The sequence below is a fragment of the Macaca fascicularis genome, chromosome 14 (assembly GCF_037993035.2).
Source record: "Macaca fascicularis isolate 582-1 chromosome 14, T2T-MFA8v1.1".
NCBI lineage: Eukaryota > Metazoa > Chordata > Mammalia > Primates > Cercopithecidae > Macaca > Macaca fascicularis.
In genome coordinates, this window is record NC_088388.1 from 30,406,594 (window position 1) to 30,427,023 (window position 20,430).

The 20,430-nt window shown below is 42.4% G+C and overlaps 1 protein-coding gene across 24 annotated transcripts in view; it reads right to left on the reverse strand.

The window, feature by feature from the left end:
• The window catches only part of CD44 (CD44 molecule (IN blood group)), a 91,485-nt gene that overhangs the window by 50,664 nt on the left and 20,391 nt on the right, over nt 1–20,430 (reverse strand). For all 24 annotated transcript variants that reach the window (XM_005578206.5, XM_005578205.5, XM_065528325.2 and 21 more), the window contains exons 2-3: nt 3,861–4,026; nt 237–370 (exon numbers count right to left, since the gene is read on the reverse strand). In XM_005578206.5, the coding sequence (XP_005578263.1) occupies nt 237–370; nt 3,861–4,026 (300 nt within the window). The remainder of the gene's footprint in view (nt 1–236; nt 371–3,860; nt 4,027–20,430) is intronic.

The following is a 20,430-nucleotide window of genomic DNA, read 5'->3' on the forward strand; positions in this document are numbered from 1 at the left end:
GGAAGTCAAAAGACTGGACGCCCCTGAAGGGTATTTAATATTTATTTGTTTATTGTTTGCCTCCCCAGTTTAGCATATAAGCTCCGTGGAGACAGGAGTGTTGACTCTGCTGTACAGATATTGAGTGAGCATTTGTTATGTAAATGGAAGCTATGAGAATCCCCACTTGAGCTGAGCTCCAAAGACCAGGGTCCCAAAGCCTCTCATGCCAACAGACACCCCCCCTGAGAACCAACCTGAAGCATTGAAGCAGTATGTGTCATACTGGGAGGTGTTGGACGTGAGGATGTACACCCCTGTGTGGTTTGCTGCACAGATGGAGTTGGGCTGAATCCGGGGAATCACCACGTGCCCTTCTATGAACCCGTACCTGTAAGAGAAAAACAAGAGGATATTGACCTAAAAGGTTAAGATGGGAATTTCATAATATCCCACTGAATGACATTTAATGCCGTGCAACTCTTCACTCAATTCACCTCTAGGGATATCGGAGGTTTCAACAACTGAGTTATGTGAAATCCAAAAATAACAGCATAGAGAGGGAAAGAGATCAACAAGACTAATAGAAACAAAGTGATTTTATTTAGAGACCTATAAAGAGCTTTAAAAAAAATCATGAAAGGAATAATTAGTTTCAAATAAAATTTGTGTTCAGCAGTGTTGAGTCTATCTGAACAAACAGAAGGAAGCGTGAGTCACAGAAGAGAGAAGTTTTGATGTGAGATTCATACTGGCTCTGGATTACTTTCATGTTTTCCAGAAAATACACAAAATGGCCAGCTTCCATAGATAGGAAGGGGTGCTTCTTCATTTCAGTGCACATATTTCAGACCTGTCTCATGTCTCATTCCCCTGCTTCTTTCTCAGCCACAACTTTTCCTGCGAGTCCCCTTACTCCATACTCCGTTATCCTAAACACAAAGCCTTGTTCATATGCCAAGTACACAGCACAGCGCACGGCCTCCTGAGCATTGCAGGCATAATTCTATTGCCAGTGGGAATAAATTAACCATCATTACAATAGGAGTCATAGCAATTAAGTAAGCAGATAGCAATGGCTCATGTAGCTCAGGAACTTTCCAGAAGCAGCACAGCCAGAGAAACGCATAGCCCCTCTCTCTCCGCCAAGGTATCTCTGAGAGTGTGTTACAGCTGGAGGCCCTTTCAGATACAACATACACAGCCCAGCCTCTTCTAGCAGCATCCTGATGGCTAAAAAGTTGCTTACTTTTTAATTGTGCTAAAAACACAAATTTTTCTGAATATAAAATGCCTCAAAAAAATGAGATGTGGGCTGAGAAAATGCCATGTGCAAGAGAAGCTGTGGCAGAAGGAGGGCAGAGAGGAGGAAGCTAAATCCAGCAGGTTTTTCAAAATTCATTCCTGGCTAAAATGCACATTGTTGCTTTTCATCTTTCCTGCCAGGGGCAACAGCATGGAGTGCATCACCCTGCAAGACCCATGGAAATGTCCCTGAGTCTGCAGTTCCCAAGCACACAGAACTCCTATCTATGTGGCAATTGTAGCTCGCATGACTAATTTCTCATCTAAACAGACAAACTGGTTTCCCCAAAGCCTCTTTAGCTTGGCAGGGGATACAGGCACATTTAAATGGTAATAAGTTTTCATATATCTAAGAGTTGCTACCAATCAGGGTGGGGTAGACAAAAGAGAGTAGCTGCTAAGGTTTTATCCTAGCCCATGAGACTCTGCCATCTGTCCTATGGCAGAAAGCTGATTCATAGCTACTGGAGTGAAATTATGGAAATAAGTTTTGCAATCCTTAATACCAGTTATGGGTGAAATGATAGATTTCTTTGGCACAGTTTTTCTTTTTCTAAATAATACTTCTTGGTGAACCTACCTGCCAACTCACCCCCATCACATCATGTCATCAAGTATGGATAACACCGACATTCTAGAATCTATTGCATTCTCTTTGTAAGCTATTACTGAGTTTTTGCCACCTCATGTTGCCTGCCGGTTTTATGTGTCATGCTAACTGTAAATTGGGGATATTAAAGTTTATATGTGTGTATGTGGCATGAGTAAGTGATTGTTCACAAGGAGGAAAGAATATTTAGCAAATCCAGAGAGCATACTTTCCTCCCCTTTTAAGCCCCTGAGGAGGGCTTGGTCATTAAAATCCTGTCCTGGGCTCAGGCTAAGCAGAACCAGAATCCCAACTCCTCTTTGGGCAGACTGTGTGTGTAACTTCTCTAAGCCTCAGTTGCTTCATCCATAAAATGAGGTGATAATATTGATCAACAGTGCAGTTTGAGAATTAAGTGAGGGTTTGGCCAGGTGGGCAGTAGGGCTCCCAGCATCTAAGTGCTTGATGATTGGCCAGTGGCAGTTGTAAGAACTCCCCTGGTCCTCAGCATATGGGAGCATTTCTATATTTTGCAAGTATGCCTTGTTTGTATTTCACAATCGAAGTTCAGCACAATCGAAGTTCAGCTTACTAAATTCACTTTCTTAGGCCAGTGGCCTAGTCAGGGCCATAATTAAACAATTAGCCTTGGGAATAGAATAATGGATTTGCTAACTGGCCTTTCCTTATTGCATCTTACAGTATAAGTTCAGTAGCCACCAGAGCTTTCTCCCTCTCTCTGCTCCTTTCATATTCTCCCAGACCTAGCTCTGAACACATACAGATGTCTATGTACATCTGCTCTTTATTTTAGAGTGGTGCTGCTCGATAGAACTTTCTACAACGATGGAAATGTTCTCTAACCTGGGTCATCCAGTACAGTAGCCACTGGCCATTGGTGGCTAACCGAGCCCTTAAAATGTCATTAGTGCTAGTGAAGAACTAAAGTTTTAATTTTAGTATTTTAATTAATTTAAGTGTAAGTCACCACATGTGGCTAGTGGCTACCATATCAGACAGGGCAGTTTTAGGCAAAAGATTTTCCTTTCCCCTTTCAGCAAGAGTCTCAGCCATCACTCATAATGTGGGTGCATGACTATAATCAGTGTGGGAGGACAGAAGCACTTAACTTAAATTTCATGGTTTCCATAAAGAGTTCTGCAGCTTGACTTTTCAAAAGCAGTCTGTGTGCATGTGAGTGTGTGTTGCAGAGAAAGGGAAATCGTATCACCTAAAGACTCTGCAAAAGCACACCTGCAGGCTAGGGTAGAAGCTTAGAGCAGTTGTAGAGGTTACTCAGTCCTCTTCTAAAGAAAACAAACCGAACCAAAACAATTCACTGTGATTGCCATCATGGCTTGCTCTTCTTGTGCACTGCTTAACACAAGACCATTGGAAATTCAAAAAATAAAGTCCTTGCTTGTTGTGATTATCTTGCTTGGAGCCATAGTTTGAGGAAGGCTCTATGGAGCTCTAGAATACCTGGTATATATAATAATATAACTTGATATAATATAGCTTAATAGCTTTCATGCCTTTTTATTTACTTTTTCAAACCAGAGAAACATAGAAGAGAAACCAACAAAATTTTTTTTGAAGAGAGAGCAAGGTAGAGTAATTTGAAAAGTCTGCTTTGAGCCAAATCTGCAGGGCCAAGACTCTACCAGCCACATATTTATTTTAAACACTGTTATTTGGTTTATGTTTCCTTGTGGTTCTGACAATGATATTGCAGCTTCTTCAAAGCCAGGAGAGCTCTAATGGCTTCCTCTGGGTTCCCACTCTATGATTCACAAAGGTGTCTTTAGCTGACTTTAAACTCCAGTTGTCATACAGGTTCCAAATTGACTTGGCCAAATTAATAGGTGGGGTTGACTCTTTAGGCAATAGTCCATTCAGCTGTGGGAGAGGAGCCTTCCAGTTCTAAGCCCAGCTCCCTGGTCCCAGGCCGCCAGCTTTTGCCAGTGGTCGGGTGCTGGTATGTTACCTGCAGGTCTCAAATCCGACGCTCAGAGCTTTCTCCATCTGGGCCATTGTGGGCAAGGTGCTATTGAAAGCCTTGCAGAGGTCAGCAGCCTCCGTCCGAGAGATGCTGTAGCGACCATTTTTCTCCACGTGGAATACACCCGCAAAGCGGCAGGTTATATTCAAATCTATGAGAAGAAATAGAAATGTTAGATTCTTTTGCATAATTTGGAGACAGTAAGAAGTTCACTTTAGGACAGACTCCTTAAAAAGCCAAATAAGGCCGGGTGCAGTGGCTCACGCCTGTAATACCAACACTTTGGGAGGCCGAGGGAGGTGGATCATCTGAGGACAGGAGTTCGAGACCAGCTTAGTCAACATGGCGAAACCCCGTCTCTCCGAAAAATACAAAATTTAGCCGGGTGTGGTGGCACACACCTGTAGTCCCAGTTACTTGGGAGGCTGAGGCAGCAGAATCACTTGAACCCAGGAGGCAGAGGTTACAGTGAGCTGAGATCATGCCACTACACTCCAGCCCGGGTGATAGAGCGAGACTCCATCTCAAAAAAAAAAAAAAAAAAAAAAAAAAAAAAAAAAAAAAAAAAGAACAAACCAAAAGCCAAAGCCAAATAAACTTCTCTGCTAGCCAGAGCCTTCAAAATTCACTCCAGCATTCCAAAGCACCATGATATTAAGCTCAAATCTGAGGTAAGACACGGTAAAATAGTGTCACTCTTACATTCTCTCCATTGATTGCTCTGCAACAAAGTTTTTAAAAAGCAAATGATTTAATTTTGATTACTGATGTCATATGAACTTAGGGAAAACTTACACAACACAAGAAAGCAATGAAGGAAAATAAATCCACCACTACAAAAACTACAGCAAACACTTTTCTTTATCTTCTTCCAGTTTGTTTACTGAATACACACATTCACACGTGCACACACGCACACACGTACTTTATGCATATATACATAAAGTATGTATCTATATACACATACACACATATACATACACATATGCTTGCATAATTGAAATGGTACTGTATATACAGTTCTAGATTTGAGAGTCAATTTTCCACTTAATCTTATGAGCATTTTTCCACAATCAAGTGATCTCTCTTCCTGGCTTACAACCTCCGACAGTTTATGTTCACACCCAGTATATATGTTCTTATTATGGCTAAAACCAACATAATCTGGCTCCTGGCTCCCTCTCTAACCTCAAAGTAGCTTGCTCTGCTCGAAACACAAATCTTCTCTTCAATTCTCTCAGACACTCTGAGTTCCTTCGCATCCTAGAACATTTATATCTGCCTTCTTCTCTGTCTGGAATGTTCCATCCTCAAATGGTCACATAGGTGGTTCATTAATGGTCACATAGGTGGTTCATTATTTTGTATTTCAGAATTTTAACTCCACATCACCTCACTTTAGAGTGCTTCCCTAAACACCCTTATCTAATCCCCAGTCTCTCCCTCAACTCATTTGGCTTTTGTGTCTTCACAACAGCATGGTCATCTATTGTTGTGTGTGGTTACTCTCTTTCTCTCCTTCCTGGAATGAAAGCTCTGAGAAAGCAAGGGCCTTTTACTTGCTTGCAGCTGTTATCTCTAACCCCTACAACAGTACCCAATAGAAAATAGACGCTCAACAAGTATTTGTTATATAAACGAATGACTCATTGAAATTTCCTCAGAAATACACTTTTAATATTTTGGCAGACTCAAAGCCTGTCGTTTGCTCTCGGAGTTAATGGCATTGAAAATGAAGCCTAACTGCTATCAATTGGGTAAAGAATTATTCAATACAAAGACTTTAGTGAATTTTGTAGACATTAATCTGAAATTCCAGTAGAGAGCTAGAAATCATCCTATTCTTCTTGATCCTGTGTAACAATCTCAAAAGACTTCAAAGGCTGTAATTGAAAACTCCTGGGACTATATGATCCCCAGTTTATACTTGAGGAAATTGCATGCAAAGGGTTAAGACATTGAAACTCTCCTGGTGAAGCTTGATTCCTCCTGAACACTTCCTTAGGCCTCAATGATAGTCCTTCTCTAAGGAGACATGTTGACATCATCTTGGGACAATGACCCAGGTGCCTGGCCAGGCACCACTCCTTGTTGTTAGTTAAGAACCCAGTCTGGAATCAGACAGAACTGGCATTAACCAGCTCCATCCCTTTCTTACACAGGTCTAGAGGTGGGTAGGAAGATTCCACTTATTTACCAACAAGAAAGTTGAGGCTCAGGGAAGTGAGTTGCCCAAGGAAGTGAGTGATTACTTCTATCTAGAGCCTGTAGTCTCCTTCCTGAATCCCAGTTGCTCTGTTCTGTATTTCTGAGCTGACAGCAATGGGAGAAGGGACCTATTACTGCAATGTCCCTGGGTACCCAGTACCTTTGAGATTCTGTGTTGTATCATCTTCACCAGAACCCTGAAAGGTGAGTTTTGTGTATGTATGTATTATTTATGGGCACACCTAAACAATCGTTAAATAATGACAAAGATAGAGTCATTATTATTGAATTGTATGGGCAACCACTGCTTTCTCTTTCCTGAGCAGGAAGCAGGTCTCAACCACTAGGAAACAATGTCTAACACATGAAAATGAGATAAGAAAACTGTTAAAATTCTATATTATCTTCCTTGATTCTGAAAATAGTAAAAGAAGAAACAAGAAATGGAACTTGAAAATACATAAGCCAATGTCTATTATTTTTATTTTCTTTTGTTTGCGTCATTGGCACATGGGGGGAAATACCAACTAGGTGAAATGGAGAAAATGTGTTTTTGCAGTTCACTCTTTTTCAAGCCTAGTGGTGTTCTCTTAAGCCACTCATGCAACACTTGGCTGATGGGGCAATGAAATGATAGAGAAGGAAATGCATAAGGCCCTTTTGCAATACTATTTGTTTTTACTGACATTTTCAACTTTGGCCTCAGTTGGCCAGTCTTACAAAGGGAAACTGTCAATCTGCATGACAGACCTTCCGGGACCTCTCCTTCTCCAGCACACAAAAGGAAAACAAAGCATTCCTATCAGCTTCTTGAAGATAAGGCTAATAGGGGAGCCTCTGATTCCAGGAAAGGCAAACTACCTGTCTGCCCCTGGCCCAGGTGGCTGCTGTCACTCTCAGGTTAAAAATCAACTCTGAGGCATGGACAATAATTGGAGCTAAATGGTAATTTCTTTCTTATTACAGTCAATTCTACCTTGCCACCTGGCAGACAGAATATGCAAATGTAAGAGGAACCAATTAAGGCTGAGACTTTTCAGTAAAATCCTTTGAGTTTCATGAGTTTCAGTAAAATCCCTTGAGTTTCAGAAGCCAACATAACTTCATTGACAATACATGCATGCATTGTGTGAGTGTGTCTATATGACGGGTCTTCCAAAAGTTCATGAAAAATATGTGTTACGAAAAAAATTATACATGGATTTCAATTTTTTTTGTACCAAAATCAACTCTCACTAACTTGATATGTCTGAACAGGAACTAGTTTGAGGCACTAACAACGATAAGACATATTTGAAAAGATGCTCTCTCAGAGCAACATGAATTCTGTTAAAATTGAAGCAAGAACACACACCAAAATTTTTGGTGAAGCTTAGGTGGAAGAATGGCAAAATCATTGATGCTTTATGAAAAGTTCATCAGGACAATGCCCCAAAGAAATCAGCAGCTTACAAACAGATAACTTGTTTGAAGAAGGGACAAGATGTTGCTGAAGATGAAGCCTGCAGTGATATGCCATCCACATCAATTTGGAAGAACAAAATTAATCTTATTTGTGACCTAAATGAAGAGGACCAATGATTAACAGCAGAAACAATGGCCAACATCATAGGCATCTCAACTGGTTCAGCTTACACAAATCTGACTGAAAATTTAAAGTTGAGCAAACTTTCCACTCAGTGGTTGCCAAAACCATTGCGCCCAGATCAGCAGGTGCAGCCAAGAGCTGAGCTTTCAATGGAAATTTTAAACAAGTGGGATCAAGATCCTGTAGCATTTCTTTGAGAACTGTAACAGGAGATGAAACATGGCCTTATGAGTGTGATCCTGAAGACAAAGCACAATCAAAGGAATAGCTACCAAGAGGTGGAAGTGGTCCAGTCAAAGCAAAAGTGTACCAGTCAAAGCAGGTGGACCAGTCCAGAGCCAAGGTCATGACAGCGGTTGTCTGAGATGCTCAAGGCATTTTGTTTGTTAACTTTCTGGAAGGTCAAAGAATGATAACATCTGCTAATTATGAGAGTGTTTTCAGAAAGGTAGCCAAAGCTTTTGAAGGAAAAAAATGTATGAAAAAGCTTTACTAGAGAGTCGTCCTCCACCATGACAATGCTTCTGCTCATTACTCTCATCAAACAAAGGCAATTTTTTGAGAATTCCTAAGGAGAAGCCATTAGACATCCACCTTACAGTTCAAATTTGACTTCTTCTGACTTTTTTTTTAACTTAATCTTTAAAAATCTTTAAAGGGCACCCATTTTTCTTTAGTTAACAATGTAAGAAAGACTGCATTGACATGATTAAATTCCCAGGACCCTCAGTTCTTAAGGGATGGACTAAACGGCTGCTATCATAGCTTATAACAGTATCTTGAACGTGATGGCACTTATGGTGATAAGAAAAGCTTACATCTTTAAACTTTTCTCTTTTAATCTCATTTTTCCATGAACATTTTGAATTCTCCTCATACTCATAAGTGTGTATGCAAGTGAGTGTGTGGTTGTATGTGCATGTGATGAGCCAAGACAGGATGAAACAGATAAACTCAACCTTTAGCCTTCCTCGATGTGAAGGCTTAAGCAGGTCCTGAAACATTGTAGGTATTTGCAAAGGGCTACTGATTGGATGAAGAAATGCTATGCAAAGTAAAAATTCCACAGCTTACATTTATCTTGATCTCATGAGAAAGTCCAACTCCTAACCCTGATGCTATTTAGCCACTTAGGAGTTGCAAGAATGGTGTCAATACTTCACTTCTGGTCAACTATCCTGTGAGTGTTCACAATCCTTCTCCTCTAGGTCCCTCTTGACTTCAAAGGAGACAACATTTTCAAGGCTGTGTGTCATTCATATCCTGATAATTTATGAAGACATTTCAATAGGTTTCCTTGATACAAATGCAAACCCAAATTATTACCCTGCAGGATATTAATAATGCCAACAGCAAGAGCAGTGGCTAATATTTATTGTGCATTCATTATGTATATACCAGGCTCTCTTTTAGGCACTTTAGAATTATTTACTTATTTTATCCTTAAAACATCCCTATGAGGTGGGTAATATTAGTATCCTCATTTTCCAGATGGAGAAACTAATACACAGAGAGGGGAAGAAATAAAGAAACATGCCCAAATTCACAATGAAGTAGAGTTAAGGTAAGGTTAAGACGTGAATAGCCATGGACCACAGAACATTGCTTGACAGAGTGCCAGTGTCTCTGGCAATGGTGCTAGCCATGCTGCAAACCACTATAGAGAGGCAAGACTCCTCAGATGTCTGTCTGTCTCTCCTGAGAAACAGAGACCTCTGTGATTCAGGATCCACTTTGACTCAAGAGGCTGATACTAAATGGCTGATTGCATCTCTCAAACAAGCCTTTCCGGCTGGAAATAAATCAAGAATGTTTTCCGTTGAGCCCTCTGGTCTCCAATAAATCTCCTGTATCATGTAATGAATAAAGTGTCCCAAGTGGCTCCCTCTGAGCGATAAATGGGCTCAACAGAAAACACTGACTGTTTGAGGCCACTTTTGGATTCAGAGAGGAGACTTCCCATGGGAGAAATGCCACCAGGCCTTTAGAATGCTCATTACTACAGGGCTGTGGGCAGCATAGAGGGGTCATGGTGACCAGTATCTCAGTGTCTAGGAACCTTATCTCCCCACCCACATGGGAAGAGGTCTGCTAGGGAGCTGTCAGGAAAGCGAGAAAAAGGAGCTCTGAAAGAAGGTTTATTTGTCCTATAAAGCTAGTCTCTAGTGCCAAACTTTTGTGAAGGTTGGTAGTTCAACCTAGTTAGGACCTCCTCAAACCTGCTTTAATTCCTGACCCTGCCACTCGCTTCAGGTGACACAGGTTGTTAGTTACTTAACCTCTCTGACTCTCCACCTCCTCCTTGATGGGATGACAATGCTAATCTGTCAGGGTTTATGGGACTATTAAATGAAATAAGGTATGTCAAACACTTGATATGGTGTTTGACACTTAATAATCAGCGCCAATGAGCATTGCACACTTACTAGGTGCCTTATGTCCTTCAGCTAATTTAATTCTCATAAAAATGCTATGAGGTAGGCACTATTGCTAAACCTATTTTAGAGATGAGGAAACTGAGGAACAAAGTTGTGAAGTCCTTTGCCCAATGTCATCTAAGCAGGAGAGTCAGGGTTCTAACCTCTGTGCTATCTTGCCTACTCTCCAGGCTCCTGGTTACGGGTACTATGCATTCTCTCCTGGATAAACCATCGCTGACCCCAAATGCCATTAATCTCATCTATACTGTCCCCTAAGCCTCAGATCAAGGAAAACAGATCTCTAATAAAATTGCCCCAGCACGTTTCAAAGCTTTGCCTAGATTGTAGGGCCTGCGAGGAATAATAGATTCTTGGTCCAGCCCAGTTATTTCTGAAGTTGTAGAAAATCACAACATGTGGTGGGAAGAGAGCACTGTGTAATTTTCACCCACGTTGCCATTATCTACGTCTTCCCAAACTTTCCTGAGAGGTGAGTGGGCTGGTTCATGCAGTAGCTAGTGTTGGAGCTGGGCTGCAAGGGATTTTCAATATGGGATCCAGGAGCTGATCTTCAACACGTCCATGGACCTGTGAGATTATATGCAAGATTGTGTGTATGGATGTGTGTGTGTGTGTGTGTGTGTCTGTGTGTGTTTAGATGGGGCAACATCTCTGGTTTGCATTGGTTCGTAAAGTCTGTGACACAACCAGGTAAAGAATTGCAAGAAATTATTATCTCCAAGGTCGCTTCAGTAACCAGAAATTCCAGCATTCTGAAATTTTGGAACTTCCCTGTGGGCTTCGTGACAACAGAAATGGTGTTTCCCTTCTTCACAATTATATCCCCAGTACCCAATACAGCCACCCATGGTAAGCAAATTTTGAATGAAATAATGAATTAATAAATGCTCTCTTTCTGCCTCCAACCCCCAACAGGCTTCAGTCTTATAGAGTGCAAAAAGATCACCTATCAGGTTCCTTTCCCACATCATATCTGAAGAATCACCAGCTGGTGTTTGCTGAGAATTCCTTATTGGACACTTAAAATGTCTTTAACCTAGAACTCTGCTTCTGTGAACATTTGCTATTTTCCCAGAAAGCAAATGTTTCAGAGACCAACTTTTAGTTTTGTAACTGGCTTTATCTGTCTGAATGTGCAAGCCATCATCTCAGTAACAGAACAGTATGTTCACATACCATCACAGGGCCATTTCTGAGGCCAAATCTCCTAGGGAACATGGCAAACACAGTACGTTCCATATGAAGACCACCCGAAGACAACTTACAATTGTACTATGCCCAAAGAGAGGGCACTGTTAGTTCTCCAGACCAGACGTCTCCAGATTCTGCAAAATGAGTTAATTTGTTTTCTAACTTGAGCCACCCAGTTGTGCCTGATCCCTATTTGTCATCTCCTCAGGAGGGATGAGACAGAATTAGATTTTTGGTTCCAGATTAAGCTATATGTAAGGAGAAGTTGCTTCATCATGAAGATGAGAATAAAACCGGTTCCTACTACTCAATGGTGTTCTAATTCCTGCAGCTCGTGGTCCATGATAACCACAGTGAGCGCACACTGAGTGCCTAGTCTGGGTTCAAGGTATTCAGAACTTTACACCTAATATTTCACTTAATTTTCCTAACAATCCTATGTGGTAGGCATTTTTATTATCACCATTTTACACAAGAGGTAACTGATTCATTGAGAAGATGTAAGTAACTTGTGCGAGTCACTGTGGGACCTGGGTTTCAGACTGGGCAATCTGGCTGATCATTTTCCAGTGTTAAATTCCAACTTATGCACAGGTCAGACGCTGAAATGACAGGAGGCCCACTTACCCTTCATGTCATTTTTTAATAAAGTGTGGAGAGGTTATCATGAAGAGAGCCCTAGAGAGAAGAATTTGAGCTTATTGAATATTATTTTAAGATCAGAAATCCCTTGATTCTGGACCACAAGATAGGGGCCTTTACCAAGGCCTGATTAGGCTTCAGTGGAATAAACTTCACTAATGGAATTTTCACTCTCTCCCCAGAGAGGAGATTCTGAAGTCTTGACCTTGACTGGCTTTCCCCAACAGTGGGTTGACTGCTTTCTCTGATTCTACCTGTTGGTCTTCACACCCTTGGGAATGTAGAAAGCCCAAACCTAGTCATAACCCCCAGGCCTGCTGCCCTTTACAGCCTGAATGCTCTCTCTACAATTAGGCAGGGCTCTTAGGAGAGGACTCCAGGACTCAGGGTTGGCCCAGGGTTGGGTCACCAAGGACACAGGCTGTCCTTGTGACATCTGGAGATGTCTGCAGTCAAACCTAAAAATCTAGACTGACCAAGCTAAGGCTCCAGGTTGATGTAGCTGGAACATGACTCTTTGGGTGGACTGCACCCAAAGTTATCGAGCTCCTGGGAGTCAGCCACACACAAACCACTTGCGCAGTCAGAAGCACTGGTAAGCTCTCCAAATTTTTTATTTTTACAGTGTTTATCATTAAAAAGCCAGGATTCTATTTCTGTCCTCTGATTTGCTGAGCTCATGTCCAAAACAGATTGCACAACTAATAAATCTTACTGAGCTGGTTCTGATCAGAAGTAGGAAGGGAAAAGGACAATGTTTTGTTGTTTTAAAGCATTATTGCTAATTGGATTATCTACTTTTAAAGCCAGGAGGCACAATGGGAAGCTTCTAATCAATTTCTCTTGTGACACAGGAGAAAGTAAAATCAAGAATAGCCGAGCATGGTCCTCCAGCACATAAAAAAAAAAAAAAAAACAAACAAACAAACAAAAAAAAAACCAACTCAGGGGTTCATAATTGCAGATTCCTGACTCCTACACTAGTGCTCTTGCTACTGATCTATCTTTCATAAGAGGTCCGAGCAAGCTGTTCTCAAAAAAGCCACAACTCACTGTCTTAATAGGACACGAAGAAGTCATTTTCTTCTTCATTTGTTCAAAGGTTTCAAAGCCCAGAAGTTTTCATCTGGGAGTCTTTCTAGCTATTATGCCCTCTCCTCCCCACAGGCCTGCCAGTCTAGAGGGCCGACAGCCTTCCCTCTGCCCCCACATCACTCGCCCCCATCTCCTGACGCCCATGTGATGGGCTCCTTGTGAAAGGGTGTATTGTTTAGCATCCACTTCTGAAAGAGGCCAGAATCACACTTAGGGGCCGAATCGCCTTTGGCTGCCCAGTGCAGACCATGAGTCTTGAGTGACTCAGTCTCTCCCGGAATTGCCCTGGAGGCAGATGAGGGTTTAATGAGCAGAGAAAACAGTCATGCACAATCATACCCAGAGAATTTCCTCCAGAATGTGCCCTGGGTTGCTTTCAACTGAGCTATTCATCACTTGGCACGTAGAAAGGCACGGCATCCCAGCGTGTTGGTGCCTGGCTGGACCCCCTGATTTCTCTGCCTTTTTTCTGTGGAGCATGGAGCCTGTCATGGCAGCCAATGCAGAACCCACAGGGTCCTGTCACATTGGAGAAGAATCTTCAGGCTTCTCTTAGCTGTTACCCTGGCCCTTCAGCCAAAGCCACCAAATGACCAACCCAATGCACAGTCTAGAAAGCTCTGGGGTTGTTTTGAGAGTTTGGAGAGCAGTCCTGTCCCTGCCTCCTGATGGGATGATGGGAACTTGGAGGTGAGAGTATGGAGAACTGTTTAACCCCCGACTCCTGATCCTGGATCCGACAGAGTCTTTCTGGCAAAAGAAAGTATGTGTCCCAGAACTGTTGCTTCACTGCACTAGAATTCTGTAACACCAAGTAGTCTTTGACGAGTGCGTCTTCAGGGAGAGAAACCACAGTGCCTACCCCTGTGTGTTGCCATGGTGATCAGGAAATCCTCTGGCCTCATGATCTTTGTTTTCTGCTTTTTCAGATCTTATTGATTTAGCAGATTGACTAGCACAAACCCAGGATGTGGTAAATGAAATTTAAAAAGCATCTTGGGGCCCAGATAGGGTTTTTCCTCTTGCAAGTAGAAAATAAGGTTGGTCCACTTGGTTTTGTCATTGGATTTTATTTTTATGGGTAGTTACAATGACTGATACATCACCTAATCAGTAGACAGTTTCTGCTAATGTCTACAGCTGGCATTTTGTGGAACTGCTTAGCTTTAGTTTGAGGGAAGACTCTCACAACAGTTGAGGTAGGCTGAAAAACTGTTACTAACAGGTAATATCTGTATTTCAGGGGTGCTTAATGGTTGCTGACATGTTGAGTTGAGCTAGGGGCCCCCATCTGGGAGTAGGATGCACTGGTTCTAGCTTAAACTCTGTTAATTATAAGCTAATTATGTGACCTTGAATAACTCACTGTAGCTCCCCCAGGCACACCTTGCCTTCCTACCACCCAAGATGAAATAAAAAGTTATGAAACTTTTGGAGCTTGGGGGATAAAAGTGAGAGGGTTGATGTGCATACCTGGGACAGTATTAAAATCTCAGAAAGCTTCTCAAAAACCTCATATGAATTAAGACACATTGGGGTTCCACCCTCAGCAGAACAGAATGGATTAAAGTACATCAGGCTTTGCTATTCTTGCCATGTAGGAGTTTCCTTCACCAATTATAAAGCATTTTCACATCCAAAAGCAGCCTTGTGAGGCCCAGAGGGTAGGTACTACAGACCCATTTAAAAGATGAGGAAACTAATGGACATAAGTTTCACAGACTCAAAGTCTTACGGAGAGTTTGGTAAACCCAGATCTCAACTCAGATTTTCCAGTTCTGTTAATTTTCCCCATTCCCCAGTGGTGCTGCTTTTTCAACTTGGGTTGTCAACAGGCCCATGGGACCAGTGGCAGCACACAGAGAAAAGATTGATGGTTTTCAGACGTTTCTTCCTCTCCCTGCCATGATGTCTTGGGCACAACCACAATATTTCAAGTGGTTAAAAATCGAGCTGAGCTAATGGGGACTGGAGTGAGGGTGGAAGGGCAGACCCAGAGACTCAACCTACCAGCTGCTCATTCTCATCCAGCACCCACCCTACCCCATCAATTGTCCTGGCACCTGCCACAAAGCCCTAGGAGCCTCGGTGGAAAAGTCTGGAAAATACTGTGGTAGGGCCCAATCAAAATGCTGATGGCCACCACTTAGTAAGTCCTGCAATGAACCAGGGGCTCCAAAGCATTTGGAAATCTAGGAGGGTAAATCACCCCATGCAACAGACATAAAAACAGATGCTCAGAGCAATTAGCACAGCTCAAAGGTGCAGCCCAAATGAAATACATTGTGCAAAAATGCTATCCATCAGCCAGGCTTAGTATTATCATTTTTGTATTTTTCCCCTCAGTAACAAGAATACAAGTATCTTGCAACTTAAAATTTTTCATAAAGATTGTCTCTAGTTCACTCTGCAGAAGAGATAGCAAAGTCCAAGTTTCCAATCCTACTCTAAGGAGACTGGGGCTGGGTAAGTAGTGGACTTGGCCAGATTTATACTATCAAAAACTGCAGTAAGACTTGTCCTTGAAGATGCAGCCATCCAAGTGGAGAGAAGAAAAAGGCCACCAGTAATTCCACCAGAGCCCAACTTCAACACACGGCCCAGGGCATCTCCAAATTTGATTTTCTTTCCTCTTGCCTCTTTTAACATCTCCTTAAGTGAAAAAGAAAAGATTCTGCAATGTATGGAGCTGCTACTTTGTGTCAGATTGTAGTCTATGTGCCTTAACAGATGCTATACTTTGAGAAGTCAAATAATCACCCCCATTTCACAGATGCAACAAGTGAAGCTCAGAGTACAATCCACTCAGCATCCTGCTATGAATGTGGCAAGAGCCAGGAGTCAAACCCCAGGATAACACCTGGTCTCTGACACGAGTGAGCTAAGACTCAGTTTATCAAAGCTGTGGCTCTCTGCTTGGAATATGTGGATTCTCACGCTGGGCCATGAAATGCATGTGAATGGTGGGGTAAAGGATGTGGCTGTAACACTAAGGCTCTGGTAGCTTCTACTGCTGAGCCCCAGCTGGGCTTTCCAGTGATATTAATACTAATAGAGCACCTACTGTGTGCCAGGCTCTGTGCTCGGTTCCTCACATGAACTATCTCGTTTCCATTCCATAATAGTCACATGAGATAAGTACTATTTCGATCATTGAAACTTTATACACATAATAAAACTGAGGCTGAGAGAGGTGCAAGTTTGCACCAGCAGGGGGTGAGACAGACAAATCTCTTCTTTCTCAGGGGCCACGTGCAAATGTTTCTCTCCTTGCTGCATCTTTAGGAGAGTACAGACAAGAAGCAGAGTCATGCCTCTTCTCAGATAGTTTTAACATCTTGGGTTAGAATTTGCTAATACCATGCAAATTTAGCTGGCGGGTGGGAGCCGATTACTACTTTCTCCTCCCAGGAAGTAGCTATGAGACCAAAGGAGATAGGGAGGATTTCATAGAGAAATTGGTCTTGCACTGGGATTTAGGAGGCCCGAGCCTAAACAGGGCTGACCCTGTAGGGACCACAGCAAGAGGAAAAGCTTGACGAATGGACTGGATTTCTGCCTGACTGGTATAGTCCTCTAACTCTCCTATGAGGGACGTCTGTTCTTCCCAGGACAGATGCCATCCGGTTTGCATACTCCATAGATTGATGCTTTTTAACTCCTTTCCCCATACCACCACTATAATTCACAGGGTGCACAATGCCAGTCACACTCCAATGGGCACTAAGTGCCTTGTAATCCCAGTGGCCTCTTCTCTGTTACTCAAAGAAGCTTCTCCAAATGCAAGCGAGGGTGCATGCTTTTCGAGGAACAACCATGAGTTTGTTTCAGTTTAGAAAAAAATAAAAAGGTAAATCATTCATAACCCTGGCACTTGGTGGCCAATAGCCCTTATAATTTACCTTGCAACCAACACTGACCTATAGGTGGATTAAGACAGAACAAGATTCATGCCTTTAGGTTATCTTGCCTTCTTCAAATATATTAGCAATGAAGTGATGCAGTTGCAAAAATATTTATTTGCAACAACAAAGCATTACAAGTGACAAAGTAGAGCTCTAGGTTTCCACTGATTTCAAAGTCAGAGGACTCAGAAATCACCTGGTCACATGTTAATGACTCAATCTCTGTCTTTCCTCATGCTCTTCCTTTTCTATCAGATGCTAAAGCGAACATGGGTGTATGTGTCTGTGTGTGTGTGCACGTGTGTGTCTGTTTCTGTCTGTGCACACAAGAGCATGCACACAAGAAGCAGGGTCTCCGTTGCAGTCCAAGAACCCTACTGCTAGTCACTCTTTAGATGTTTTGGGGAGTTACATAAACCTCTCCAAGCAGAAGCGCCACAGAGGGAGAAGCTGGATTGTGGGGATATTTTTAAAATCCGGGCCAAAAGATTTCCAGGATTACTACAGTTCCAACTGCCCTGTGAACTAATTGCTTGTAATTCACACCTCTTCCTGAGGTTTCAATCTGTGAAATCTCATCTGGAAAAACAGATGCCAGTCTCAAATGCCAAGCTCCAGAGAACTCATTTCTGACAAGCTTTTAAATCCAACTCAAGCCACAGGGTTTGGACCAAAATCTTTACCATTCCATGCTCAGTTGAAGCAGGCCAAATGTAACTTCCTTCTTTTAAGGAGCATGATCCATACAAAGATCCAGAGGCTTGGAAATGAAGGACTTTACAAACGACCCTTGTGTGCAGTTGTCAAAGAAAATAAGTCTTGGTTTTCCCTTAAATAAATGACCCTCAAACGTGACATGAGACCATACCTCGCAAAAACACATTCTTTCACCATAGACATTGGAGAGCAACTCTAGAACCATCAGGATGGGAACAAGTGGGCCTCTTTCTATGAAATCTGTGCCTCTCAAAGCACCATTAGTTCCCATAAGGCATGGTGCAAGGTGTCAATTCACAGCACCTTCCCTATGATATGGATGATACGAGCCAGATATAATCTTGGGTGCTGGAGAGTCAGACACAATCTGTGCCCTCAAAGAACTTACCTCTAGAGTGAGGAGATAGTATACAGGTAAATGATTAATACATGAATATGGTAATTTCAGATACTGATAGTGTTACACGGAAAATAAAAGAGGATATCATAATAGAGAATGACAGGCCTCTTTTGACAGGTGGTCTGTATGTCTAAGGCTCACTCTTTTATGAACTCATGGACATATTTTACTTATTTATTACAGGCCTTTTTGTAGGCTCAGATACCTGGCAAAAGGAAATACACTCCTCCTCCCCCCAACACACAGATTAAATAAGATTTGGAATTCATCTTTGCCTTCCACAGTCCATAAGGAGATGTCCTTAGAATTCAAACTCAGTAGGGTAGACAAGGGAAACTTGGAAGGCAAAGGCTACAACAACTGAATGACCTGGCTTAAGGGATAAGAGTTCCATTTGGGTCACAAGCTGGGTAGAATTGGTGTTAGTGAAGCTACATCTATCCTTTCTGAGTCTTGACCAGAAAAAATTCAAGGCAAGATCCAACCAGAGATTTACAGAGCGGCCCAGCAGAGTGCAACTGTGATGTGTCCACTCCCAAGCCCTCTGAATGCTTATAAGGCTCTCCTGACCCCCTGACATCTATGCCATCCATTATTTCACAGTTGCTAGTGACTGGTGATTGCAAGGATTTACCCTCATTGTATTGTAAGATTGTAGTAACCATACTCCAAATATGGCTTGGATCAGAAAGATCCAAGAAAGACTTGGGTCCAAGTCCTGGCTTGAGCTCTTGTGGGATGTTATGCATGCTGTGTTTTCTTAACCTTTAAGCCTCAGTTTCTTCATCAGTAAAGTAAAAGTAATACCTTCCTTATGGGGTGCTTTTTGAGTATTAAATGAAGAAATATACCTAAATCATTTAGCAAAGAACCTGACTCTCTGCAAAGAGCCTGGTACTTAACAGATATTAGCCAATCATCTCAAAGATTAAAGTGTATAAAAGGCAGCTTAAAAGTAAAGTGCCCTTACTCTAACTTAATTCTTCATTGACTGGTCAACCACTTTCAGTATCCTTGGTTACAACCACTCAAGACCTCCAGGCTTCCTGATAATTAGGAGCCAGAAGCCTAATTATCCAGTACATGGGCTCTTACTCTACATTATATGGTTTTCTCTTGATAGACAGGATAGATTGGAGATAGATGAGAGAGAGAGAGAGAGACTTTATAAAACACCATTCTAAGGAGGATCCTGCCTCAAGTGTCCTAACTCATATAACCAAAGTGGATTCCACTGGGACCATGCCTTATTCATCTTTGTGTCCCCAGTGTCTGCCATTTAGTATGGGGCACAATAAACGTTAACTTGGTTTAGTGGAAAGAACATTAGGTTGAAGGTCTAGTGACCTGGAGTTTTAATATCAGGCTTCTCACTGATAAGCTGTGAGTACTTAGAGAAGTCACTTTACCTTCTGAGCCCTCGTTTACTTTATCAGACAAGGATGGAGTTGGATTTGAAAACCTCTAGGTCCTAGTCAACCCAGCCCTCTGCCTCTAGGAGAAGGCTACATATCTTTCTCACTTACTCTACAAACACTCAAGGAATCTGCGTGACTCCCTCCTGCCTGCAGAGAAATGGCATTTCACTCTGGTGTCAAGGTGGTTATGGTATAATGAATGTGTCAGACAGGGTGGACTGGCCAGTAAAAAGAAACAATTGGCAAAACACAAAAGAAAGTGTTGCCAGCATCCTGTTCTCAGATTACACCAAACAAATGCCTTTCAGCACACAGATATGAGAACCTGCCCCATCGAAGCTGGAGGGAAAGGTCTCAATTAACAGAAATGCAGCAGTTACCGATTCCCTCACAGAGAAGGCTCCTAAATTGCTACACACTGGCCCAATATTCCCTGCAATAAATTTCAGCATCTTGGGCCAGTTTGAACCATTCTTTAGTTCTGAGACAATCCGTGCCTTAGGAGCTGCTGAGTGGCCCCCAGTTGAACAATGAATGGGGAGCCGAGAGGCATCCCCCACCTGGCGCCCTGATCTTTGGTGGTCTTGGGGGCCCCATTGCTCCTAGGGAGAGTGGGGAGAGGGAAGTTTCCACCACCTCCTTTCCTGACGATGCCTCCCAAGAGTTCTGAATTGTTTTGAGCTCCTTAATTCTCAAGGAGACAGAAAAATCCAATTTCTTAGGAAAGGGAGATGTCTTGAACTTTCAAGCCTCCATTCTAGGGACAGAAGAACAGGATTAATCCCATGAAGCTGAACGGAAACTTGCAGTGTAGTGTTAAACGGGAGAAGGAGCTCTGAATTGAATTCCAGCCCCACCGCATAAGAGCTGAGACATCTCTGGCGGGTTACGTCCGCTTTATGAGCCTCAGTTTCTCTGCCTGTAAACTGGCTCTGATGAAATTCAGCCAT